We start from the raw sequence: 25,203 nt of genomic DNA on the forward strand, positions 1-25,203 counted from the left end.
ATGTCCCAGGAAAAAAGGATAGGAAAGATGGAAAACTTTCCAGAGGTATTTGAACAGGGCCAAGTTCTATGATTCAGTACTCTATGTCAATCTGCCACAGTAAACAATGGTACTATTAACCCACTAACCCTCTGTCCATTAACCCACAAACCCTCTGTCCATTAACCCGCAAGCCCTCTGTCCACTAACCCACTAACCCTCTGTCCATTAACCCACAAACCCTCTGTCCACTAACCCACTAACCCTCTGTCCATTAACCCACTAACCCTCTGTCCATTAACCCACTAACCCTCTGTCAATTAACCCACAAACCATCTGTCCATTAACCCACAAACCCTCTGTCCACTAACCCACTAACCCTCTGTCCATTAACCCACAAACCCTCTGTCCATTAACCCACTAACCCTCTGTCCATTAACTAACTAACCCTCTGTCCATTAACCCACTAACCCTCTGTCCATTAACCCATTAACCCTCTGTCCATTAGCCCACTAACCCTCTGTCCATTAACCCACAAACCCTCTGTCCACTAACCCACTAACCCTCTGTCCATTAACCCACTAACCCTCTGTCCATTAACCCACTAACCCTCTGTCCATTAACCCACTAACCCTCTGTCCATTAACCCACAAACCCTCTGTCCACTAACCCACTAACCCTCTGTCCATTAACCCACTAACCCTCTGTCCATTAACCCACTAACCCTCTGTCCATTAACCCACAAACCCTCTGTCCATTAACCCACTAACCCTCTGTCCATTAACCCACTAACCCTCTGTCCATTAACCCACTAACCCTCTGTCCATTAACCCACTAACCCTCTGTCCATTAACCCACTAAACCCTCTGTCCATTAACCCACAAACCCTCTGTCCATTAACCCATAACCCTCTGTCCATTAACCCATTAACCCTCTGTCCATTAACCCACAAACCCTCTGTCCATTAACCAACTAACCCTCTGTCCATTAACCCACTAACCCTCTGTCCATTAACCCATTAACCCTCTGTCCACTAACCCACTAACCCTCTGTCCATTAACCCATTAACCCACTAACCCTAACCCTCTGTCCATTAACCCATTAACCCACTAACCCTCTGTCCATTAACCCACTAACCCTCTGTCCATTAACCCACTAACCCTCTGTCCATTAACCCACTAACCCTCTGCCCATTAACCAACTAACCCTCTGTCCATTAACCCACTAACCCTCTGTCCATTAACCCATTAACCCTCTGTCCACTAACCCACTAACCCTCTGTCCATTAACCCATTAACCCACTAACCCTAACCCTCTGTCCATTAACCCATTAACCCACTAACCCTCTGTCCATTAACCCACTAACCCTCTGTCCATTAACCCACTAACCCTCTGTCCACTAACCCACTAACCCTCTGTCCATTAACCCACAAACCCTCTGTCCATTAACCCACTAACCCTCTGTCCATTAACTCACTAACCCTCTGTCCATTAACCCACTAACCCTCTGTCAATTAACCCATTAACCCTCTGTCCATTAGCCCACTAACCCTCTGTCCATTAACCCACAAACCCTCTGTCCACTAACCCACTAACCCTCTGTCCATTAACCCACTAACCCTCTGTCCATTAACCCACTAACCCTCTGTCCATTAACCCACTAACCCTCTGTCCATTAACCCACAAACCCTCTTTCCACTAACCCACTAACCCTCTGTCCATTAACCCACTAACCCTCTGTCCATTAACCCACTAACCCTCTGTCCATTAACCCACAAACCCTCTGTCCATTAACCCACTAACCCTCTGTCCATTAACCCACAAACCCTCTGTCCATTAACCCACTAACCCTCTGTCCATTAACCAACTAACCCTCTGTCCATTAACCCACAAACCCTCTGTCCATTAACCCACAAACCCTCTGTCCATTAACCCATTAACCCTCTGTCCATTAACCCACAAACCCTCTGTCCATTAACCAACTAACCCTCTGTCCATTAACCCACTAACCCACTAACCCTCTGTCCATTAACCCACTAACCCTCTGTCCATTAACCCACAAACCCTCTGTCCATTAACCCATTAACCCTCTGTCCATTAACCCACTAACCCTCTGTCCATTAACCTACTAACCCTCTGTCCATTAACCCACTAACCCTCTGTCCATTAACCCTAACCCTCTGTCCATTAACCCACTAACCCTCTGTCCATTAACCCACTAACCCTCTGTCCATTAACCCTAACCCTCTGTCCATTAACCCACTAACCCTCTGTCGATTAACCCACTAACCCTCTGTCCATTAACCCATTAACCCTAACCCTCTGTCCATTAACCCACTAACCCTCTGTCCATTAACCCACTAACCCTCTGTCCATTAACCCACTAACCCTCTGTGCATTAACCCACTAACCCTCTGTCCATTAACCCTAACCCTCTGTCCATTAACCCACTAACCCTCTGTCCATTAACCCATTAACCCTAACCCTCTGTCCATTAAGCCACTAACCCTCTGTCCATTAACCCACTAACCCTCTGTCCATTAACCCACTAACCCTCTGTCCATTAACCCACTAACCCTCTGTCCATTAACCCATTAACCCTCTGTCCATTAACCCATTAACCCTCTGTCCATTAACCCACTAACCCTCTGTCCATTAACCCACTAACCCTCTGTCCATTAACCCACTAACCCTCTGTCCATTAACCCACTAACCCTCTGTCCATTAACCCACTAACCCTCTGTCCATTAACCCATTAACCCTCTGTCCATTAACCCACAAACCCTCTGTCCATTAACCCACAAACCCTCTGTCCATTAACCCATTAACCCTCTGTCCATTAACCCACTAACCCTCTGTCCATTAAGCCACTAACCCTCTGTCCATTAACCCACGAAACCTCTGTCCATTAACCCACTAACCCTCTGTCCATTAACCCACTAACCCTCTGTCCATTAACGCATTTACCCTGTGTCCATTAACCCACAAACCCTCTGTCCATTAACCCACAAACCCTCTGTCCACTAACCCACTAACCGTCTGTCCACTAACCCACTAACCCTCTGTCCACTAACCCACTTACCCTCTGTCCATTAACCCACTAACCCTAACCCTCTGTCCATTAACCCACTAACCCGCTGTCCATTAACCCACTAATCCTCTGTCCATTAACCCACTAACCCTAACCCTCTGTCCATTAACCCACTAACCCGCTGTTCATTAACCCACTAACCCTCTGTCCATTAACCCACTAACCCTCTGTCCATTAACCCACTAACCCTCTGTCCATTAACCCACTAACCCTCTGTCCATTAACCCACTAACCCTCTGTCCACTAACCCACTTACCCTCTGTCCACTAACCCACTAACCCTAACCCTCTGTCCATTAACCCACTAACCCTCTGTCCATTAACCCACAAACCCTCTGTCCATTGACCCACTAACCCTCTGTCCATTAACCCACTAACCCTCTGTCCATTAACCCACTAACCCTCTGTCCATTAACCCACTAAACCTCTGTCTATTAACCCACTAACCCTCTGTCCATTAACCCACTAACCCTCTGTCCATTAACCCACTAACCCTCTGTCCATTAACCCACTAACCCTCTGTCCATTAACCCACTAACCCTCTGTCCATTAACCCACTAACCCTCTGTCCATTAACCCACTAACCCTCTGTCCACTAACCCACTAACCCTCTGTCCACTAACCCACTAACCCTAACCCTCTGTCCATTAACCCACTAACCCTCTGTCCATTAACCCACAAACCCTCTGTCCATTAACCCACTAACCCTCTGTCCATTAACCCACTAACCCTCTGTCCATTGACCCACTAACCCTCTGTCCATTAACCCACTAAACCTCTGTCTATTAACCCACTAACCCTCTGTCCATTAACCCACTAACCCTCTGTCCATTAACCCACTAACCCTCTGTCCACTAACCCACTAACCCTCTGTCCATTAACCCACTAACCCTCTGTCCATTAACCCACTAACCCTCTGTCCATTAACCCACTAACCCTCTGTCCATTAACCCTCTGTCCATTAACCCTCTGTCCATTAACCCACTAACCCTCTGTCCATTAACCCACTAACCCTAACCCTCTGTCCATTAACCCACTAACCCTCTGTCCATTAACCCACTAACCCTCTGTCCATTAACCCACTAACCTTTTCTGCTTTTTTCCATATTATGTCTATCTGTGATATTCTACCCAGGAAAGGGCTGAAAATAGCCCATATTAATATATGTAGCCTTAGAAATAAGGTTCATGAAATCAATAACTTGCTAACATCAGATAAAATCCATATATTAGCCATTTCGGAGACTCACTTAGATAATTCATTTGATGATACATCAGTAGCAGTACAAGTATAAAACACTTGTAGAAGAGACAGAAATGCTTATGGCGGAGGTGTTGCTGTATATATTCAGAGCCACATCCCTGTAATGCTTAGAGAAGATCTTATGTCAAGTGTTATTGAAGTGTTGTGGTTGCAGTTTCACTTGGCACATATAATGCCTTTTCTCTTGAGGTGTTGCTATAGGCCACCAAGTGCTGACAGTCAGTATCTAAATAATATGTGTGAAATGCTTGATAGTGTATGTGATGTAAACGGAGAGGTTTACTTTCTTGGGGACCTGAATATTGACTGGTTTTCATCAAGCTGTCCGCTCAAGAGGAAGCTTCTCACTGTAACCAATGCCTGTAATCTGGTTCAGGGTTATTAATCAACCTACCAGGGTGTTTACAAACACTACAGGAACAAGATCATCCACATGTATCGATCACATTTCTACTAATACTGTAGAACTTTGTTCTAAAGCTGTATCCGTACCCATTGGATACAGTGATCACAATATAGTGGCTATATGCAGGAAAGCCAAAGTTCTAACAGCTGGGCCTAAAATAGTGTATAAGAGATCATACAAAATATTTTGCTGTGACTCATATGTAGATGATGTTAAAAATATTTGTTGATCTGATGTGATTAATAAGGAGCATCCAGACGCTGCACTTGATGAATTTATGAAATTGATTCTTCCAATTATTGATAAACATGATCTTATTAAGAATCTGACTGTTAGAACTGTTAAGGCTCCAGGGATTGATGAGGAATTGAAAAACTGTATGGTTGAAAGAGATGGGGCAAAAGGAGTGGCTAATAAGTCTGGCTGCTCATCTGACTGGCTGACTTACTGCAAATTGAGAAATTATGTGACTACACTCAACAAAAAGAAGAAACTTCATAATGAATCCAAAATTAAATCTAGAATCGGCTTCCTATTATCACAGCAAAGCCTCCTTCACTCATGCTGCCAAACATACCCTCGTAAAACTGACTACCCTGCCGATCCTTGACTTTGGCGATGTCATTTACAAAATAGCCTCCAACACTCTACTCAGCAAATTGGATGCAGTCTATCACAGAGCCATCCGTTTTGTCACCAAAGCCCCATATACTACCCACCATTGCGACCTGTATGCTCTCGTTGGCTTTTCCTCGATACATATTCGTCTCCAAACCCACTGGCGACGAATCCTCCAGGTCATCTATAAGTCTTTGCTAGGTAAAGCTCTGCTTTATCTCAGCTCACTGGTCACCATAGCAGCACCCACCCGTAGCACGCGCTCCAGCAGGTATATTTAGGTGAAATAAAATAAATAAAAAATAAAAATGAAGCCAAGATCAATGATGTATAGAATGATGTAAAAAAAACTTGAGTACTTAAAATAAATTATGGGCAGAAAGATAAATTCAACTCAATCTTTCATCGAATCCGATGGCTTATTCATCACAAACCCATTTGATGTTGCCAATTATTTGAATGGTTATTTTATTGGCAGGAAATGCCCAGAACAAACAGTGAGAAATTATATTCATGCATAAAAAACAAATAATGAAAGAAAAGCAGTGCAAGTTTGAATTTTGTAAAGTTAGTGTGGGAGAGGTGGGAAAATGATTGTTAACGATCAGTAATGACAAACCGCTGGCATTGACAACTTAGATGGAAAGCTACTGAGGATGGTAGCTGACTCTATAGCCACTCATATCTGTCATATATTTAATCTGAGCCTAGAGGAAAGTCTTTGTCCTCAGGCCTGGAGGGAAGCCAAAGTAATTCCGTTACCCAAGCGTGGTAAAATGGCCTTTACTGGTTCGAACAGCAGATCTATAAACTTGCTGTCAGCTCTTAACAAACTGTTGGAAAAAATGGTGTTTGAACAAATACAATGCTATTTCTCTGTAAACAAATAAACAACAGACTTTCAGCATGCTTATAGAGAAGGGCACTCAACATGTACTGCACTGACACAAATGACTGATGATTGGTTGAAAGAAATTGATAATAATAAGATTGTGGGAGCAGTACTGTTAGATTTCAGTGCAGCCTTTGATATTATTGACCATCCTGTTGTTGAAAAAACGTAAGTTTCACATTGCCTGACTTTTCAACCTCTGCTATATCGTGGATTCAGAGCTATCTATCTAATAGAACTATAAGGGTTTTCTTTAATGGAAGCGTCTCTAATGTCAAACATGAAAAGTGTGGTGTACCACAGGGCAGCTCTCTAAGCCCTCTACTCTTTTCTATTTTTATCAATGACCTGCCACTGGCATTAATACATCTTCTTCGGGATTGGTGTCCCTTCCACGGGACGGTTGAGCTAATGTAGGCTAATGCGATTAGCTTGAGGTTGTAAGTAACAAGAACATTTCCCAGGACATAGACATATCTGATATTGGCAGAAGGTTTACATTCTTGTAAATATAACAGCACTGTCCAATTTACAGTAGCTATTACAGTGAAAAAATACCATGCTATTGTTTGAGGAGAGTGCACAATTTTGAACATGAAAAGTTATTGATAAACAAATGAAGCACATTTGGGCAGTCTTGGTACCAAATTTTGAACAGAAATGCAATGGTTTATTGGATCAGTCTAAAACTTTGCACATACACTGATGCCATCTAGTGGCCAAAATCTAAATTGCACCTGGGCTGAAATAATACATTTTGGCCTTTCTCTTGCATTTGAAAGATGATGGTACAAAAAAAGACTAAAGAACGGTCGTTTTTTTCTTTGTATTATCTTTTACCAGATCTATTGTGTTATATTCCACTACATTTCTTTCACATTTCCATAAATTGCAAAGTGTTGCCTTTCAAATAGTACCAAGAAAATGCATATCATTGCTTCAGGGCCAGTGCTACAGGCAGTTAGATTTGGGTATGTCCTTTTCGTCAAAAATTGAAAAAAAGAGGCTAATCCTTAAAACGAAACAAAGCATGTGTGTCCATGTATGCTGATGATTCAACCATATACGCATCAGCAACCACAGCTAATGAAGTCACTGAAACCCTTAACAAAGAGTTTGAGTCTGTTTTGGAATGGGTGGCCAGTAATAAACTGGTCCTGAACATCTCTAAAACTAAGAGCGTTTTGTATTTGGTACAAATGGTTCCTTAAGTGCTAGACCTCAGCTGAATCTGGTAATGAATGGTGTGGCTGTTGAACAAGTTGAGGAGACTAAATTACTTGGTGTCACCTGTCGTGTCTTTGGCATCATTAAACTGAAGAATTATTTGTAGTTTATCAAATCAATTCTCTGTAATTATTATTACGTGATTAACTAATCAGGTAGATGTAATTAACTAGGAAGTCGGGGCACCAAGGAAAATATTCAGATTATAAAGTTATAATTTTCCTAATATATCTTTCAGATATTTTAATATCTGATCAATTAGTCTTCTCATTAATGAATTATTCTTTACCTCACGTTAGTCTCATTCCAAACGTCGTAAATTGTTGGTTATCTGCACGAACCCAGTCTTCACTATGAGTCATCCATACGTCAATTGTCTTAAATCATTTATTTACTAACTAAATAATCACAGAAATGCACAAACAAACAGTAGATATAGTTACAAGGAAATGATAGCGGAGTTTCTCTAGTGGGTTAAACCGGTATCGCGGCTTGGTGGACAAAAGGGAAGTGGGGGTCGACTAAGATAAAAGACACTACATAGTTGATAATTATAACCATTGAAATGCTAATCCTTTGCACATGAACGCTCACTCATTCGGGAATAATTGCAATCAATATATATATTTACGCTCATTGTGTCTTCTTGATCTCTGTTGGAAAGTTCGTTGGTTAGAATGGATAGTTCAGAGTAACATTCAGCAATGTCGTTATAGAATAGATGTTTTGGCGGTTGTCGGTCTTCGCGTTCAATGATACCGAATTCCTAGCTGCAGACTAGTAATTAGTATCAAAGATTTGTTCTTATTCTGTCGGTTCGATAGTCTGAGTTAACCACGTGGTATGGTTAAGAATTCAGCAATGGGCTCAAACCTTAGCCCTCTCGTAATTGAGGTAAGCTTGGTCTCTACTCAAACCTTAGCCCTCTCGTAATTGAGGTAAGCTTGGTCTCGACTCAAACCTTAGCCCTCTCATAATTGAGGTAAGCTTGGTCTCTACTCAAACCTTAGCCCTCTCGTAATTGAGGTAAGCTTGGTCTCTACTCAAACCTTAGCCCTCTCGTAATTGAGGTAAGCTTGGTCTCTACTCAAACCTTAGCCCTCTCGTAATTGAGAGAAGCATGGTCTGAAGTGGGAAAAACCAGGTGGGGGTTTTATTCGGAACATAGAAAAGGGCTGTCCCATGATGCCAGGTCATGTCTGCAACTTCATGACATACCTTAGATTGTAAACTGTCGTGGTGAATTCATATAGATTCAATGGTTGTAAAGATGGGGAGAGGTCTGGCCGTAATAAAGAGAGGCTCTGCTTTTTTGACACCACAGTCCAAAAAGAAAGTTCTGTAGGCTCCAGTTTTGTCTAATCTTGATTATTGTCCAGTCGTGTGGTCCAGTGCATCAAGGAAAGACCTAGTTAAGCTGCAGCTGGCCCAGAACCGAGTGGCACGTTTTGCTCTTAATTGTAATCAGAGGCCTGATATAAATACTATGCATGCCATTCTCTCTTGGTTAAGAGTTGAGGAGTGACTGACTGCATCACTTCTTCTTTTTATAAGAAACATTCATGTGTTGAAAATCCCAAATTGTTTGCATAGTCAACTTACACACAGCTCTGACACACACACTTATCCCACCAGACATGCCACCAGGGGTCTTTTCACAGTCCCCAAATCCAGAACAAATTCAAGAAAACGTACAGTATTATATAGAGCCCTTGTTATATGGAACTTCCTTCCATCTCATATTGCTCAAATAAACAGTAAACCTGGTTTCAAAAAACAGATAAAGCAACACCTCGTGGCACAATGCCTCACCCCTATTTGACCTAGATAGTTTGTGTGTATGCATTGATATGTAGGCTATGTGTGCCTTTAAAAAAAATGGATGTAGTTCTGTTTTTTGTATAATGATGTATTCTGTATTATGTCATTCTGTTTAATGTTTCATGTTTTGTGTGGAACCCCAGGAAGAGTAGATGTTGCTTTCGCAACAGCTAATGGGGATCCTAATAAAATACCAAATACCAAACCCACTAACCCTCTGTCCATTAACCCACTAACCCTAACCCACTAACTCTAACCCTCTGTCCATTAACCCCAACCCTCTGTCCGGTAACCCACTAACCCTCTGTCCATTAACCCACTAACCCTAACCCTGTGTCTGTTTCTGTGTTGATTAAGGGTGGCCCGGCCACACCAGCTGTTCTTCAGTGGGGCTGTGAAGGGAGAGAGCGCTATGGAGACTCTGGACGACGTGGGCAGCGCTCTGGAGTTTGAGTTTACGGTGATATTGATTGATTGATCGTTTACTTTTATTTGACAATTAAAACTAGTCAACAGAAAATATTACATGAATCGTTCCACCAATTCGGTGCCTTTTGAGAAGTGTAACTTGGTAAAAACAACATTTGATTTGACCTAATTTTAACATTATGTTGTAAAGGGGACGTTCAACTGAATAAAAAACATGTTTTCCCATTTCAAGATGTTAAAATAAAAAATTACTATAGTTTCTAGCCTGTCTATCTATGGGTAACATGGTTGACATGTTATACTCAACCAGCTCAGATTTCTACCACAAAACACCAGAAAATGACCAAAAAGAGTAGAACCATCTCACCTGCTTTTACACTATGATTTAACTATTAGATGTTCAATGTCATGTCAAAATGCTCAATATTTGAACTTTAGTAAGCCTTTATTCTGATTTTTTAATAGTCTATGTGGTCTATTTTAATGCCAAGGGCACTTCAATAACATGCTTTTAAAATGAAACATTGGTTCACAATTTATACTTAAAATATCAAAGAGAAGCTAAAGGCACTCTTTTTGTGGAACAACCCAGATACATTGATGGCCACTTTTAGAAATAAGTGTTGTAATTCATGCTTTCAAATGTTATCATATGGGATAAAATCCACAACATGCTTGATGTACAATATGTGTTATTTTTATCCAAAATAAAATTACATTCAATATTGAAGACAATAAAGCCAGAGGGCTCATTTCCATTGAGTTCCTCTATTTCCTATTTTTGAGAACAAGAGACGGCATAGCATGACACTGTAGCATAGCATCTTTGTATTGCTGTGAACAAGAGAAAAAACTTGGGCCCTAACTGACCCTTTGCTAAGCCCCGTCCCATCATTTTTTTGCAACCAATTGCAGCGCTCCAATGGATAGTAACTATCGTCAAGTCTAGAAGGGTGTAATTGCGGCCAGCAATTCGGGGCGTTCCTGCATGTGGGCATTCCTGCATCTGCAGGAACCCCTCTTTCTATTGGTCCATTTTTAAGCTAGGACTCCGGTACAAAGGCAGGAGGCGGGGGCGCTCCAGTACAGTAGGTGGCGCTAATGCACCATAACGTTAGATGCCAACCACCGATAAACCCCACAGAGAAAAAGAAGAGGCTAAAACAGTTTCTTTCGTCTCTGCCTGTCAGGCACCGGTTTCCTGCAGTTCTGTTTACCATGACGAGTGCAGGAATTTGGCAGGTGGGAGCGAAGGACACTGCGTGCTAGCTGGGACCCTGGTAGACAGGCGGGAGGCGACACGGTAGCTAACTAGCTAGGACACCCGTAGACAGGCGGGAAGTGGGGGCGCGACACGGTAGCTAACTACAGTGAGGGAAAAAAGTATTTGATCCCCTGCTGATTTTGTACGTTTGCCCACTGACAAAGAAATGATCAGTCTATAATTTTAATGCTAGGTTTATTTGAACAGTGAGAGACAGAATAACAACAACAAAAATCCAGAAAAACGCACATCAAAAAAGTTATACATTGATTTGCATTTTAATGAGGGAAATAAGTATTTGACCCCCTCTCAATCAGAAAGATTTCTGGCTCCCAAGTGTCTTTTATACAGGTAACGAGCTGAGATTAGGAGCACACTCTTAAAGGGAGTGCTCCTAATCTCAGTTTGTTACCTGTATAAAAGACACCTGTCCACAGAAGCAATCAATGAATCAGATTCCAAACTCTCCACCATGGCCAAGACCAAATAGCTCTCCAAGGATGTCAGGGACAAGATTGTAGACCTACACAAGGCTGGAATGGGCTACAAGACCATCGCCAAGCAGCTTGGTGAGAAGGTGACAACAGTTGGTGCGATTATTCGCAAATGGAAGAAACACAAAAGATCTGTCAATCTCCCTCAGCCTAGGGCTCCATGCAAGATCTCACCTCGTGGAGTTGCAATGATCATGAGAACGGTGAGGAATCAGCCAAGAACTACACGGGAGGATCTTGTCAATGATCTCAAGGCAGCTGGGACCTTAGTCACCAAGAAAACAATTGGTAACTATGCCGTGAAGGACTGAAATCCTGCAGTGCCCGCAAGGTCCCCCTGCTCAAGAAAGCACATATACATGCCCGTCTGAAGTTTGCCAATGAACATCTGAATGATTCAGGGGACAACTGGGTGAAAGTGTTGTGGTCAGATGAGACCAAAATGGAGCTCTTTGGCATCAACTCAACTCACTGTGTTTGGAGGAGGAGGAATGCTGCCTATGACCCCAAGAACACCATCCCCACAGTCAAACATGGAGGTGGAAACATTATGCTTTGGGGGTGTTTTTCTGCTAAGGGGACAGGACGGGGCCATGTACCGTCAAATCTTGGGTGATAACCTCCTTTCCTCAGCCAGGGCATTGAAAATGGGTCGTGATTGGGTATTCCAGCATGACAATGACCCAAAACACACGGCCAAGGCAACAAAGGAGTGGCTCAAGAAGAAGCACATTAAGGTCCTGGAGTGGCCTAGCCAGTCTCCGGACCTTAATCCCATAGAAAATCTGTGGAGGGAGCTGAAGGTTCGAGGGAGCTGAACATCTGCCTCGAATCCTTAATGACTTGGAGAAGATCTGCAAAGGAGTGGGACAAAATCCCTCCTGAGATGTGTGCAAACCTGGTGGCCATCTATAAGAAATGTCTGAACGTCTGTGATTGCCAACAAGGGTTTTGCCACCAAGTACTAAGTCATGTTTTGCAGAGAGGTCAAATACTTATTTCCCTCATTAAAATGCAAATCAATTTATAACATTTTTGACATGCGTTTTTCTGGATTTTTTTGTTGTTATTCTGTCTCTCACTGTTCAAATAAACCTACCATTAAAATGATAGACTGATAATTTCTTTGTCAGTGGGCAAACGTACAAAATCAGCAGGGGATCAAATACTTTTTTCCCTCACTGTAGCTAGGAGACCGGTAGACAGGCGGGAGGCGGGAGGCGGAGGGCGACACGGTAACTAACTAGCTAGGACACCGGTTGATCGGCTGGAGGCAGGGGATGACACAGTAGTTAACTAGCTAGGACACCGGTAGACAGGCGGGAGGTGACACTGCAGCTAATTGGCTAGGACACTGGTAGACAGGTGGGAGGTGACACTGCAGCTAATTGGCTAGGACACTGGTAGACAGGCGGGAGGCGGGAGGCGGGGGGGAGGGGGACACGGTAGCTAACTAGCTAGGACAACAGTAGATAGGTAGGAGGTGGGGGGCAGGAAAGCCCAGAATTGCGGGCCGCATCTCACACTTGGATGAGTCCGACACGTTGGACAAGCTCACAAATAAATCACATGAAAGCCAGTGAGGGCTATGGGAAAAACAGAAAGTATGTATTGTATTGTTTAAATGGTAAAATGATTTAACAACGCACCAGGAATATTTGCTACTGTGATTCCTGAAATGCAGAGCATGTAGATGGAGTACTTCTCAAATCCGAAAATAGACTTTTGTTAGATTGCTTGCTAGCTCAGCTGGTTAGTTAGCTCTCAGTCTCATTGACCACCACACGTTACAAGTGTTAGCTAGCTAGCCACTTAATACTTATTTTCTTGGTGACAGTTAATTATCAAATCAAATGTATTTATATAGCCCTTCTTACATCAGCTGATATCTCAAAGTGCTGTACAGAAACCCAGCCTAAAACCCCAAACAGCAAGCAATGCAGGTGTAGAAGCACGGTGGCTAGGAAAAGCTCCCTAGAAAGGCCAGAACCTAGGAAGAAACCTAGAGAGGAACCAGGCTATGAGGGATGGCCAGTCATCTTCTGGCTGTGCCGGGTGGAGATTATAACAGCACATGGCCAAGATGTTCAAATGTTCATAAATGACCAGCATGGTCAGATAATAATATTCACAGTTGTTGAGGGTGCAACAAGTCAGCACCTCAGGAGTAAATGTCAGTTGGCTTTTCATAGCCAATCATTCAGAGTATCTCTACTGCTCCTGCTGTCTCTGGAGAGTTGAAAAAAGCAGGTCTGGGACAATTATACATTACAAACATAATTTTATCAGCTTCCCGTGAAGCGATTGTAATGACAGTTCACCACAACATACCCAATAGTTTTCCGATTAGTAAAGGGGTAGTTTTGAAACGCAGTTTGAGATCAATTTGAGGGTATTTTGCCAATGGTTGAATGGGGAATTGGGCTTCCTGTCACGTCGGCATAAAGGGTCGGGAGACAGACGCAGGAATGCGTAATAAGGGTTTTTAATTTACCCAAATTACAGTGTGCCGTATAAAGGCACGGGGACGAAGACCAAACAAACACTATACAAAACACGGTAGAAACCCAAACAAAAGATCGAGGAGTACCTTGAATAAATAACACAAACGCACAATGATTAACACACGGGACGAGACCCGTAATCACCTGCGCGATCCACAAGGGCACGAAAGCCAAAACAGCACAATTACTATCACACACCAACGGACATTGTAACAATAATCAACAGCCCAATGGAAACCAAAGGGCACACTTCTACAAGTACTAATCAGTGGGAATAGGGGACAGTTGTGCGTAATGAAAGTTACGGAGGGATCCGTGACACTTCCCAGGAAAATGTTGTCTGATGTTGCAAAACAGTTACCAAGGCGGCGAGGATTAGCAAAGGCTCAATTGTTAGCATATTTCAAATGATAATTTGTTTCGATCATAAACATTTTATATTGACTGTGTTTCATTCAACTAATAAATTAATCCTCCATGTTTTGATTAGGTGACCAACACTGGGCCGTCCCTGCAGACTCTAGGCTCTGCCTTCCTCAACATAATGTGGCCTCATGAGCTGTCCAATGGGAAGTGGCTCCTGTACCCCACCGCTTTTCACTTCCAGGGCCATCCAGAAACCCACTGTAGACCCCACACCTCCCTCAACCCACGGAAGTTCTCCCACAGCTCTCCTTCTGAAGACCAGCCACAGGCTACAGTACGTGTACTAGTACAGGAAAATACCTTTCTTTCTCTTTGCCAACAATGAATTAGTCAATATCAATAGTAAAATAGTAATCTATAAAGTAAAGTAGAACAAAAACATAGAAATAAGAAGAACACGAGAAAGTAAATAACAGACTGACCAGGTGAATCCAGGTGATGATGATCCTTTATTGATGTCACCTTTTAAATCCACTTCAATCAGTGTAGATGAAGTGGAGGAGACAGGTTAAAGAAACGTTTTTAAGTCTTGAAACAATTGAGACATGGATTGCGTGTGTGTGTATTTAAGTGGCTGCTGCATTCATATAGATGATGTCACCATATTCTAGGACCAATAGAAACCTCGACTGAATAATATGCTTTCTACTATCAGGCGAGAGGCAGGACCGATTTCTATAGAAGAAGACCATTTTTATTAGGCCATAAGTAGCAAATAGAAGTTCAAAACTTGTAATGTCCGCAAGAACTTAAGTTGATAAAAAGATCTAACACAACATTAGGTGATAATATATGGATTATTATGGATTTATAAACTACAGTTGAAGTCGGAAGTTTACATACGCTTAGATTGGAGTCATTAAAACTCGTTTTTCAACCACTCCACAAATGTCTTGTTAACAAACTATAGTTTTGGCAAGTCGGTTAGGACATCTACTTTGTGCGTGACACAAGTCATTTTTCCAACAATTGTTTACAGACAGATAATTTCACTTCTAATTCACTTTATCACAATTCCAGTGGGTCAAAAGTTTACATACACTAAGTTGACTGGCCATTCCCTGTGGCTCAGTTGGTAGAGCATGGTGTTTGCCACGCCAGCTTGGTGTGTGCAACGCCAGGGTTGTGGGTTTGATTCCCACGGGGGGCCAGTACAAAAAAAAAAAAAGTGGTATGAAAATGTATGCATTCACTACTGTAAGTCGCTCTGGATAAGAGTGTCTGCTAAATGACTAAAATGTAAATGTTGACTGTGCCTTTAAACACCTTGGAAAATTCAAAAAAATGATGTCATGGCTTTAGAAGCTTCTGATAGGCTAATTGACATCATTTGAGTCAATTAGAGGTTTACCTGTGGATGTATTTCAAGGCCTACTTTCAAACTCAGTACATCTTTGCTTGACATCATGGGAAAATCTAAAGAAATCAGCTGACATCAAAAAAACAATTGTAGACCTCCACAAGTCTGGTTCATCCTTGGGAGCAATTTCCAAACGCCTGAAGGTACCATGTTCATCTGTACAAACAATAGTATGCAAGTATAAACACCATGGGACCACGCAGCCCTCAGGAAGGAGATGCGTTCTGCCTCCTAGAGATGAATGTACTTTGGTATGAAAAGTGCAAATCAATCCCAGCTGCTGGAGGAAACAGGTACAAAAGTATCTATATCCACAGTAAAACGAGTCCTATACCGCTCAGCAAGGAAGAAGACACTGCTCCAAAACCGGCATAAAAAACAGACTACAGTTTGCAAATGCACATGGGGACAAAGATTGTACTTTTTGGAGAAATGTCCTCTGGTCTGATGAAACAAAAATATAACTGTTTGGCCATAATGACCATCGTTATGTTTGGAGGAAAAAGGAGAAGCCTTGCAAGCTGAAGAACACCATCCCAACCGTGAAGCATGGGGGTGGCAGCATCAAGTTGTGGGGGTGCTTTGCTGCAGGAGGGACTGGCGCACTTCACAAAATAGATGGCATCATGAGGGAGGGAAGTTATGTGGATATGTTGAATCAACATCTAAAGACATCAGTCAGGAAGTTAAAGCTTGGTCACAAATGTGTCTTCCAAATGGACAATGACCCCAAGCATACTTCCAAAGTATGCTACCAAACACTAATTGAGTGTATGTAAACTTCTGACCCACTGGGAATGTGATGAAAGAAATAAAAGCTGAAATAAATCATTCTCTCTACTATTACTCTGACATTTCACATTCTTAAAATAAAATATCCTAACTGACCTAAAACAGGGAATTTTTACTAGGATTAAATGTCAGGATTTGTGAAAAACTGAGTTTAAATATTATTTGGCGAAGGTTTTATGTAAACTTCCTACTGCAACTGTATAATGGGGTGGTCATTTTGGACCTGGAACACAGAATGAATTAACATGAAACGAAAACAACAGGAGAGTTGAATTTTTTTTTTTAAAGCTGCAATATGTAACTTTTTTGGTGACCTGACCAAATTCACGTAGATTTGTGAGTTATAGATCTGTCATTCTCATTGAAAGCTAGTCTAAGAAGCAGTAGATCTGTTCTATGTGCAATATTTCTATGCTTCCTGTGCTTAAGTTTAGTTTTTGCTTCTTTTACTTTCAGTTTTGTACTCCAGCTTCAAACCGCTGAAAATACAATATTTTTGGTTATTGAAATTATATTTCACAGTGGTTTAGATGGTACAATGATTCTCTATGCTATTCTTGCTTGTTTTGCCACATAAACTGAAATTAGGTGAAGTACTAGAATTTTAGCAACTAGGAAATGGCGGAGCGATTTCATCATATTGCATCTTTAAGTGCCTTTGAAATGGGGATGGTAGTAGTTGCCAGGCACACGGGTTTGAAGGTGTCAAGAACTGCAACGCTGCTGGGTTTTTCCCATGTGTATCAAGAATGGTCCACCACCCAAAGGACATCCAGCCAACTTGACACAACTGTAGGAAACATTGGAGTCAACATGGGCCAGCATCCCTGTGGAATGCTTTCGACACCTTCTAGAGTCCATGCCCGGACGAATTAAGTCTATTATGAGGGAAAAAGGGGGTGCAACACAATATTAGGAAGGTGTTTGACTCTAACTCGATGTTCCTAATGTTTTGTACACTCAGCGTACGATAAACAGAGCAGCAGCAGCAGCATATATGCCGATTGTATGTGAGTGTGTGATTGTATGTGAGTGTGTTTGCCTTCCCTGTAGCTCAGTTGGTAGAGCATGGTGTTTGCAACACCAGGGTTGTGGTTTCGCTTCCCATGGGGGGCCAGCACAAAAAAAAAAAAAAAATGTATGATATGTATGAAATGTATGCATTCACTACTGTAAGTCGCTCTGGATAAGAGCGTCTGCTAAATGACTAAAATGTAAGTGTGTGTGTGTGTGTGTAGAGTCCTGTGAGTGTGTGTATGAAACCTAACCTGTTGAGTTAGAGTCAAAATAAAAGAGTCTATGCAGATGGTCCATGTAGCCATTTTGTTAGCTATTTCGCAGTCTTGTAGCTTCAGGATAGAAACTGTAGCCATTTTGTTAGCTATTTCGCAGTCTTGTAGCTTCAGGAAACTGTAGCCATTTTGTTAGCCTGTTGATATTTTAATTGTTTAATTGAAGCAAATGTATTCCACACACCCCGTGATTGAATAATTTTTTAAAAGGTGCAATCTATAGCTTTTATTTCCTGCAGGGTAGCATTTTTCGTCATGAATCTTGCTCTGGAGGCAGCTCAGCAGTGTTCACTACATGGCACAGCCACAAAGTCATAGCATCAGATTTGAAACCTAACCTTAACCTTAAACACACTGCTAACCTTAATGCCTAACCCTAACCCTAACCTTAACCACACTGCTAACCCTAATGCCTAACCTTAACCCTAAACACACTGCTAACCGTAATGCCTAACCTTAACCTTAAACACACTGCTAACCCTAATGCCTAACCCTAACCTTAACCACACTGCTAACCCTAATGCCTAACCTTAACCCTAAACACACTGCTAACCCTAATGCCTAACCCTAACCTTAAATGAAAACCAAAAACCCTATTTTTGTTTTCATGAATTTTTACAATATAGTGCAAAAAAACGGAGTAAAAACGCAAACGGACAACTAGAAAAAAGCTCAAACCAAGTTTATTCACCCACTGGGTCATACAGCTGCAACGACAGGGCATGATTACACAAGCGTATATATTTATAACCTTCTAGTGGGCGTGGTCAACGCTGTACACATCTAGACAACCAATACGTCTCTGTTGCTAGGCAGGAATTGAATTGTTTCCTCTCACTGGTGTAGTCACAGCCCTGTCTGTATACTAAAACCTTTAGTGGGCGTGGGAGTGTATGTGTGAGATAGTGCTGCAGTAGGAGAGACGTTGTGGTGGGCCTCTCTGGCCCCTTTCCCAGACGTTTCTGCTCACTTCATCTGTTGATTTGACCTGGAGACGCATTCCTCACTCCTCCATAGTTCCGCAGACGGCCTGCCTTGTCAGAGACAAAAAAAAATGCATTTTACCTCTCTCTTCAGAAATATGAAATAGAATTTGAAGTTTCTACTCTCAGTAATTTTCCATATTTCTAGTCCCATCTAACCTTCATTGACCCCAACACATGCATTCCTTATACATGTAATGTAATTCATGAGTTTTAGTGTGGTAACTTGAATCAGTACATTTCAAGCTAGAGTCTAACAATAGCAAGTGTTTTCTTTGCAGCTGGCTTATCTAAGGAGAAATCTCTCAGTTCTGACCCCAGGACAAGACTCGTGATAATAAACGTCTTCTGTTTCCTGTCCCCGTGAACAGCTCAGGAGGAAGGGACGATCCCACCCGGAAGAGGAGGGGCATGTGATGACCAAGGGCAGTCTGGGTAGGACCACGCCCGCTGTGGCTGCCTCCGAGAGACGGAAATCACTCAAACTGGTGAGAGAGGGAGGGATGGAGAGGAGGGAGGGAGAGGGGGGAGAGAGAGAAGGAGGGGAGAGAGAGAGAGGGGTAGAAGGTGGGGTATAGGGGGGAGAGAGGGAGAGGGGGAGGGAGGGAGGGGAGAGTGGGTGAGAGGGGAGAGTGAGGGTGGGATAGGGAGAGCGGGATAGGGGGAGAGAGGGGGGAGGGGAGAGTGAGAGGGGAGAGTGAGAGGGGAGAGAGAGAGGAGAAGAAGAGAGAGAGAGAGAGAGAGAGAGGAGAGAGAGAGAGAGAGAGAGAAGAAGAGAGAAGAGAGAGAGAGAGAGAGATGAAGAGGAGAGAGAGAGAGAGAGAGAGAGAGAGAGAGAGAGAGAGGAGAGAGAGAGAGAGAGAGAGAGAGGGGGATATGGGGAGGGAGGGGAGAGTGAGAGGGGAGAGAGAGAGAGAGAGAGGGGGGGGGATAGGGGAGAGCGGGAGAATGGGAGGGAGGGAGAGAGAGAGAGAGAGAGAGAGAGAGAGAGAGAGAGAGAGAGAGAGGTTGTAAACCAAACGTCAGATTCAGTTGAACCTGCACTGTAGAAATAAGCTCCAAACCCTAAGAGACCTGCAAGCAATGCACAGCATCCTTACTGCTAGTTTGATTGGGAAGGGAAGGGAAAGGGATACCTAGTCAGTTGTACAACTGAATGCATTCAACTGAAATGTGTCTTCTGAATTTAACCCAACCCCATCTGAATCAGAGATTGAATACCGACCCCTGCTATTCTCATCACTTGTCCCACCCCCCGTCCCCCGTCTGTCTGTAGGACTGTCTTCTGGGTTCAGCGCGTTGCATCCTGTTCCAGTGTCCTCTCCACAGCTTCTCTGGCTCTGCTGTCCTCAACATCCAGGGACGTTTGTGGAACAGCACCTTCCTGGAGGTAAAACACCACATCACCTATCACATTGTGTTAATAAAGACTACGGTTCCCATAATGCAATGCATTACACGCCGGCATGTTGATACAATTGTATGGCCTTTTATGGCCACACACCTATGTACTTTTCTAGCTGAATCATCTGGTTATTAAAAGAAAAGACATGTTTTGTCATACCCGTGGCATATGGTTTGATGTACCACGGCTGTCAGCCAATCAGCTTTCAGGGCTCAAACCACCCACTCAATATCTCAACTCCCATACTGGAATCCCCTCAACATCTCAATGCTCCCTTACTGGAAACCCCTCAACATCTCAATGCTCCCATACTGGAAAAGCCTCAACATCTCAATGCTCCCATACTGGAAACCCCTCAACATCTCAATGCTCCCATACTGGAAAAGCCTCAACATCTCAATGCTCCCATACTGGAAAAGCCTCAACATCTCAATTCTCCCATACTGGAAACCCCTCAACATCTCAATGCTCCCATACTGGAATCCCCTGAACATCTCAATGCTCCCATACTGGAAACCCCTGAACATCTCAATGCTCCCATACTGGAAACCCCTGAACATCTCAATGCTCCCATACTGGAAACCCCTCAACATCTCAATGCTCCCATACTGGAAATCCCTCAACATCTCAATGCTCCCATACTGGAAACCCTTGAACATCTCAATGCTCCCATACTGGAAAAGCCTCAACATCTCAATGCTCCCATACTGGAAAAGCCTCAACATCTCAATGCTCCCTTACTGGAAAAGCCTCAACATCTCAATGCTCCCTTACTGGAAAAGCCTCAACATCTCAATGCTCCCATACTGGAAAAGCCTCAACATCTCAATGCTCCCATACTGGAAAAGCCTCAACATCTCAATGCTCCCTTACTGGAAAAGCCTCAACATCTCAATGCTCCCTTACTGGAAAAGCCTCAACATCTCAATGCTCCCATACTGGAAAAGCCTCAACATCTCAATGCTCCCATACTGGAAAAGCCTCAACATCTCAATGCTCCCTTACTGGAAAAGCCTCAACATCTCAATGCTCCCTTACTGGAAAAGCCTCAACATCTCAATGCTCCCATACTGGAAAAGCCTCACCATCTCAATTCTCCCATATTAGAATCCCCTCAACATCTCAACGCTCCCCTGAACTTAATGCAAGTCTATTATAATAGTAGCATTTGTATTGATTAAACAGTTATTGTGAAAGGGCATTATGAAGAATTGAGAGCGATCACGGACTGTAACTACAAAGGCAACACGAGGGCTGCAGCAGAACGGGGGGGGGGGAACACTTTGCATTGTACTTTACCTATGTATAAATCAACATTAGCCATCATTGTCCAACTTCTTTGTCATGTATTAGTAAGGAAACAATGAGCATGATTCATAGTAATTGACTAAAGCACAGTGTCTCAAAGTGGGGATCCAGTGAGTTTACATGGTGTAATACAATACAATATTATTAATGTACATATTATGTTCTTAATTGTGGGCAACATGGGCCTAATTCTTGTATCTTGTGTTGTTCTTGCCTAGTTGTAGTCCACTTTTTACATAAATGCACTGTATAAATGCATTGTAATTTAAATCTAGAATCCTTCGTTGCTACATCAAGTTTTGGTATGGAATACCATGATATATACCCGTTGATTGTTGAAGAATTTAACTTAGAAATGCTTCATGACCTTAGTTCAACTATCACACTCCATGAGATCACAAAATATAAACTTGTTTTACTCCAATGTTTGTAAACAATGTGAATGTAAACAAACACTGTATAGCCTCAACACGTGGTACATCTATACTATATCATGGATGGTCAGTCCTTGCATCCATAACGCTGGCTGTGAATCTGAGAGTAGTTACATTTCTCCAGGCCCATCTCTCAGCTTTTTATCAAAACAGAGGCAGGGTGTCCACTTTGTTATTGACTCTAGCTTTAAGCTTTTTTTTTTACCCCTGACAAAATGTGTAGAATTGCAGAAAATGTTCTCTCTGACGCCAAGAAGTGGGCCTTTAAAATGTTCCTTCCCAGGGCCCGAGACTTGGTTTATCTAGCCATGCACTGCCAGTCTGTGTGAACCTTCTTATATGCTATTTTTTTTATATATAAGATAATATTTATCCCCATCGAGTTATGAGGGGGTCGCTGAGGAATTTACTCTTCCCTTGTCTCGTACTTCTCATCTCTTTCTCTCTCTTCTCTCTTCTCTCTCTCTTCTTCTCTCTTCTCTCTCTCTTCTCTCTTCTTCTCTCTTCTTCTCTCTTCTTCTCTCTTCTTCTCTGTCTCTCTTCGTCAGGAGTTCCCATCAGTCAGTGCTTTGGAGCTGCTGGTTAGAGCCAACATCACAGTCAAGTCTAGCATCAAACACCTGGTGCTGAGGGATGCTGCCGCACAGGTAACACACACACACACACACACACACACACACACACACACACACACACACACACACACACACACACACACACAGACACACACAGACACACACACACACTTAACTATTCACATGCATAACTAGGGCCAGACTTTTCCTGACCAAGACGCTGGGCTTTAACTACTAGTGATACATACACGGTAAAGACAAGACACTTCACAATAAAACACTCATTGCTTTATATTACTGTGTTTTCCCTGTAGATCCCAGTGATGATTTACCCAGAGGTTGGTCTGACTGCCCAGTACTGGATCCCCTGGTGGTGGATTCTCATAGCCATCCTGGTTGGTATCCTGGTGTTGTCCCTGATGGTCTGCATCCTCTGGAAGGTACCAGCAACTTTAATAGTATAACCTAGACTAAACAGCTCTATTACTGTGCCTTACATATCTATATAATCACAGGTGGAAAAAGTACTCAATTATCATACTTGAGTAAAAGTAAAGATACCTTAATAGCAAACGACTCAACTTTAATAGTATAACCTAGACTAAACACATTTTAGTCATTTAGCAGACGCTCTTATCCAGAGCGACTTACAGTAGTGAGTGCATACACTTCATAAAAAAAATTCTCCATACTGGTCCCCCGTGGGAATCGAACCCACAACCCTGGCGTTGCAAACACCATGCTCTACCAACTGAGCCACACGGGACACCTCTATTACTGTGCCTTACATGTCTATATAATCACAGGTGGAAAAAGTAATGAATTATCATACTTGAGTAAAAGTAAAGATACCTTAATAGAAAATGACTCAAGTAAAAGTGAAAGTCAGCCAAGTAAAATACTACTTGAGTAAAAGTCTAAAAGTATCTGGTTTTAAATGTACTGAAGTACAGTGGTGGACAAATTTCTACATTTTCATACTTGAGTGAAAGTACAAAGTAAAAGTATGCTTACTATACATCAAATTCCTGATATTAAGCAAACAAGACAATACGATTTCCTTATTATTGTTATTTTTTGACGGCCAGAGGTATACTCCACCACTCAGACATCATTTACAAACTAAGCATTTGTGTTTAGTGATTCTGCCAGATCAGAGGCAGTAGGGATGACCAGGGATGTTCTCTTGATAAGTGTGTGAATTGGAACCTTTTCCTGTACCTGCTAAGCATTCAAATTGTAACGAGTACTTTTGGGTGTCAAGGAAAATGTACATTATTTTCTTTAGGAATGTAGTGAAGTAAAATTAAAAGTTGTCAAAAATATAAATAGTAAAGTAAAGTACAGATACCCCAAAAAATGATTTAAGTAGTACTTTAATAAAGTATTTTTACTTAAGTACTTTACACAACTGTATATAATCCTGGTTGGTATCCTGGTGCTGGTTCTGCTGGTCTGCCCACTCTGAAATGTACCAACACACATCATATATGACTATACCTACTGTAGTTACTGTACCTATATTATCCTGGATGCCCCAGGGCAGTGATTGGGGACATTGCCCTGTGTAGGGTGCAGTCTTTCGGATGGAACGTTAAACAAGTGTCATGACTCTCTGTGGTCACTAAAGAACCCATGGCACTAATCATAAGAGTAGGGGTGTTAACGCCGATGTCTTGGCTAAATGCCAAAACTGGCCTTCATACCATCATGGACACCTAATCATCCCCAGCTTACAATTGGCTCATTTATTCCCTCCTCCTCTCCCTTGAAACTATTCCCCAGGTCAATGCTGTAAATCAGAATGAGTTCTCAGCAGGTGTTGGAAGCGTTTCAGGGAACAGAACCAGAAACTGAAAAAAAACATTTTCAGAGGAATGGAAACCGAACAGGGAACAGAAGTTATCTCTCCTGCTCTGGAACAGAACCGTTATTTTCACATCTTTAAAACCGGTTAATAACAGTATTTTTTATTCCCAAAAAAGCTGTGATCTTCAGATCTTTGTTCTATTCTCCTCACCTCTCTGAGATAAGTCAGTTATTTACCTATTCCATCTCTCCTCTCTCCATCTCTAGTCCATCTCTCCTCTCCCCATCTCTTTTACTCTGTACTTCTTTTCACCTCCCTCCCTCCACTACATCTCTGTTGTAACTTCTACTCCTCCCCCTCCTCCTCCTCCTCCTTCTTCTCCTCCCCCCTCTCCTCCTTCTCCTTCTCATCCCCCCTCTCCTCCTTCTCCTCCTCCTCCTCCTCTTCCACCCTCTCCTCAGTGTGGGTTCTTCAAGCGTACGGAGCGTCACCCCCAGTACGAGACAGAATACTACCACGCCCACATGCACATTCAGCCCTCTGAGGTGGAGAAGCAGGCATCAGACCAATAGGTTCCTGCTTTCCCCTCCCCTCTCCCCCAAGCGGTAAAAACCACGCACCCTGGCCTGTCTCATACTGGCATGCCCTGGTCTCTCACGCCCTGCAGTTCCTTTTAGACACTGATCCAGGTTCAGTTTTGCGTTGCCTCCTCTAATTGTTAAGGTTAGGTGTTTAGGGGATGGGTAGCTGATCCTAGATCTGTGCCTGACGGACAGAGACCTGTTGTGCTGCGTGCTGTGGCTCTGCCTGCCGTGTGATCTTTGACCTTA

At 42.7% G+C, this 25,203-nt stretch overlaps 1 protein-coding gene across 1 annotated transcript in view; it reads left to right on the plus strand.

Annotated features, from left to right (window-relative positions):
* The window catches only part of itga7 (integrin, alpha 7), a 47,769-nt gene that overhangs the window by 21,838 nt on the left and 728 nt on the right, over nt 1-25,203 (plus strand). Inside the window, 6 exon segments of the mRNA XM_029774302.1 lie at nt 9,655-9,757; nt 14,479-14,688; nt 19,213-19,329; nt 20,118-20,231; nt 22,537-22,635; nt 22,878-23,003. Of these exon segments, the coding sequence (XP_029630162.1) occupies nt 9,655-9,757; nt 14,479-14,688; nt 19,213-19,329; nt 20,118-20,231; nt 22,537-22,635; nt 22,878-23,003 (769 nt within the window).

This window comes from Salmo trutta, chromosome 14 (assembly GCF_901001165.1).
Source record: "Salmo trutta chromosome 14, fSalTru1.1, whole genome shotgun sequence".
In the NCBI taxonomy this organism is placed as follows: Eukaryota; Metazoa; Chordata; class Actinopteri; order Salmoniformes; family Salmonidae; genus Salmo; species Salmo trutta.